Source organism: Lactuca virosa, chromosome 7, assembly GCF_052849685.1.
Source record: "Lactuca virosa cultivar CGN04683 chromosome 7, Lactuca_virosa_CGN04683_v6, whole genome shotgun sequence".
NCBI classification, from domain to species: Eukaryota; Viridiplantae; Streptophyta; class Magnoliopsida; order Asterales; family Asteraceae; genus Lactuca; species Lactuca virosa.
The window spans coordinates 62,116,237-62,119,649 of record NC_136432.1 but is presented as its reverse complement, the minus strand read 5'-3'; the positions used below and the strand labels follow the sequence as shown (position 1 = coordinate 62,119,649).

At 33.3% G+C, this 3,413-nt stretch overlaps 1 protein-coding gene across 1 annotated transcript; it reads right to left on the bottom strand.

Annotated features, from left to right (window-relative positions):
* Positions 1 to 792: 792 nt before the first annotated feature.
* LOC145125262 (jacalin-related lectin 19-like) lies at positions 793 to 1,811 on the bottom strand. Its single transcript, XM_079060748.1, has 3 exons — positions 1,685 to 1,811; positions 1,327 to 1,527; positions 793 to 1,225 (listed from the first exon to the last, which is right to left on the bottom strand). The coding sequence occupies exons 1-3, from the start codon at positions 1,685 to 1,687 to the stop codon at positions 992 to 994; spliced, it is 438 nt and encodes a 145-aa protein (XP_078916874.1). The 5' UTR covers positions 1,688 to 1,811; the 3' UTR covers positions 793 to 991.
* Between the last annotated feature and the right edge of the window lie 1,602 nt (positions 1,812 to 3,413).

The window sequence follows — 3,413 nt, the reverse complement described above, 5'->3', positions numbered from 1 at the left end:
ACTATTTACTCCATTTATGGGGGGGGGGGGGGAATGGAAATAGGTTGGAGATGGTCTAAGAGTACTGCAATAAATGAATATTATGGACTAAAGGTGTTACTTTCAACAAACTATGGAGGACCAAACATGTAATTTACTCTTAATATAATTTAAGGAAAATAAAATTTAATATTTTAATTTTGAGAAATTAAATTGCTTCCTACTTCTTATGCCTACAAATGTTCCTACCCAATAAAATTATGATAAGTGTCATCATTTCATATTTTTTTTTAACTAACTCATTAAGGCTATATTAGGAATATATCATTTGTTATAATTTTAGTGGGCAGGAATAATTGTAGGCCTAAATGGTAGGAGGTTTAATTTCTCTTTAATTTTTCCCACTTCTATATTTCATTCCCTCTACCAAAGTTCATATTCCCCATATTTCATTCCCACGGTACGTGTTGGATGTCGGAAGTGGTTCAGTTTTGTAGTAAAGTGACAAAGTTATTATTTTATTTCCATGGCCTTCTAAAGAACAACATTTCTTTTGAGAATTTTACTGATTCATATGTTAAGTTAATATAAAAAGAGTTTTGATGACTTAAAGTCTTAAACCCCCCTTAGATGTTCCATTGAGCGACATAGCGGACCTGTATGTTGGTTCTTCTTTATGTGCATGGTTACATGAATGAAAGGATAAATGGGAGTCCTCAAAAACTTCAAAAGAAAAGGATATGTCCCTAAAAGAAGATTATTGTGTAAACTAAAGAAATCAACACAAGAAGAACGAAATTTATGGTAGAAGTATTAGCAAAGAAGAAAGCATGAAATATCCATTTATAATTAGACGCTTCAAGGGGTACATGAAAGAACCAAATGCACAACAAGTGTGCTTATTGTAACTGTAACTTCGAATGCGACCTTATTTTTATAGTCTAACATCGAAGAAACGACTAGATACGATCTTAAAACCTATAAAATACATGCATGCTGCCATATATCATGTTTACGGCTGAAGAATGACACCCAAAGCATCTATGTAACTCCCACTCCTTCCATAGAATCCAAAAAACTTACCTTCTGCCAGCCCAATTGAGAAATCAGTCCCCCCTTTTAAGCCGAATGGCCCATAAGTTTTAATGTTGGTCTGAAAAGAGAATGACGTAATCACCGTTAAGTTTTGAAATGTTCCAAAACGTCCACTAATCCCGATGAGGTTCTCATCGTCAGCGAATTCAATCTGAAATTACCAAAATACAAATATCATGACTGCTATATTATAAAATAAGAACCTAATTAACTTCGATTATATACGCTTGGACAAATGAATTTACAGCTTACATTATGGAGTGAGCCACCATTGCCACCGTATCTTTCAGAAAAAATGTAGCCAGACTCATCCTTGTAAGTGAGGCAGATGGAATCTAGAATGTCTCCACTTCTTACACTGATCTTGATAATCCTAGCACCATCAGGTATTATGAATTGCCATGTGTTTCCACCCTTTCCTCCCCAAGGTGTAAGCCATACAGTACTCCCTGCCTGCATATGGATCCAACATAAAATATTACTAAAAGAGTTGAAAGAATTTTAGCAATGATCAAGAAACGATGTAAATTAACCTGATAATCATATAAACCTAACATTCCCAAATATATAGATAACAAACTCTCAGAATATATATGGTGAAAGAGTATACCATTTTGCTAGATCTGAGTGTATTTTCAGATAAGGTGGGAATGTTCTTCGTGGAACTGAAGTTGAATATCTAGCCCATTAGGTGCTTGGCTATATATAGACACCGGCCAAACAAGGGTTGTATAGTTGATTGATGTGGCATGGTAGTTGGCATTAAAAAACATTTCACGGGATCCACGTTTTTCAATTGCTAAAAGCTAGAGATGGTTGTTAGAAAAATATCCGTGGATACAAATATTTCTAAAATAAAGAATATTTGATTAAAAAATTCATATGATATGAATATATGCATGTGTAAGAAATCATGTCATTGAAATTTTAACGATATATACGTGTCATCTTATCTTATCTGATATCTCCCTCATGCAATTACAATCAAACATCTGTCAAAAAGGATCCAATATTAAAATAAATATTCATCCTAAGAATTTATATTGACCATATCTCACTGTACTTTGGTATATATGCAAAGGTTGCTAAATAGTACTCACCGATTTTGCCTCTAGCTAGTCTATCCCTTTCTTGTGTTCCAGTAAGAGCTGCTCAAGTGTTGGGATTTAGTATTCAGTCATTCAGACAGCCATTTTGTAACATGTTTTCATTTCATCATAAAAAATCACATGTCCTAAAGTTTCAAAACATATATAAACTAATAAACGTTGATGTATGTATTCAACTGGGTACATCCTAACTATTTTGATTTTGAAAAAAATCATACTATTTCTTCGCACAGAGGCATATACACAGTAACACAGATACACTCACCAATGAAGCATGGGCGCTACAATGTCATACATCTTATAGAAGTAGAATTTTCCCTACGGATTTAAATAATTAAATTCAGTGCCGCCTTAAAAGGGAAAAAAAAAATATGTTGTGGTGTTTGTTTTTTTGTAAAAGCTCAAATATATTGAACTATTTTTTTTTTTTTTTTTTTTTTTTTTTTTTTTTTTTTTTTTTTTGTTTCAATTCCTATCAAATTGATATTAAACAAAAATAAGTCAATACATAGACATAAGACAATCGGCAACAAGTTGTGTCACTATCCTTTTTTGGATGACAAAACTAATTCGTTTGAAAATAACATCCGTGGATCTATGGGATATACCATAACTATGCATGACACGTTAGACACTGTTGAGGAGCTACACTGTCTCTGATGCGAGAAACCCAAAGGTATCAAATGCGAAATGTATAAACACATGTTTGGTCCCACAAACTCTTTGTTTTGTAGAAGACCGCAAACCTAAAAAGGTCTGCACATTCTCTTCTTGGAACATACATGGACCTGTCTTCTAGCCGCTTCTTATCTTTTCTTACCTCTTCCATTATATATATAACAAAAACTTTCGAAACTCTGATCCTAAAAAGAAAACCAAAAGGGTTTTATTGTGTGGTAAAAAAAAACTCTATGTCTCCCCCTTTTGGTACACGTGTCAAACAAATTGGACAAAAATAATAGATAAAATTTTAAAAATGGTTACTGTAGTTTGCAAAAAGTAGCAACTTAAGGATATTTTTCATTAGGGTAACACCGATGGTCCTTGTGGTTTCAAAATCAAGCACGGTTAGTCCTTTTGACTAACTCCATTAAAAAGAATAGTTAAGTACATATAAAATGACGAATTTATCACTCTCTAACTGTATACATAATTTCATTTTGACTAACCTTTTACTCTATACCTGTCTGACTGTCTCCCCCTCCCCCATCCCTTCTTTAAATCCGATGA

What these genes read in the sequence shown, in the direction of transcription:
- LOC145125262 (XM_079060748.1), bottom strand. An exon ending in ATGGTGGCTCACTCCATAAT is followed by an intron (nt 1,226 to 1,326) that starts GTAAGCTGTAAA and finishes TGGTAATTTCAG; the next exon opens with ATTGAATTCGCTGACGATGA.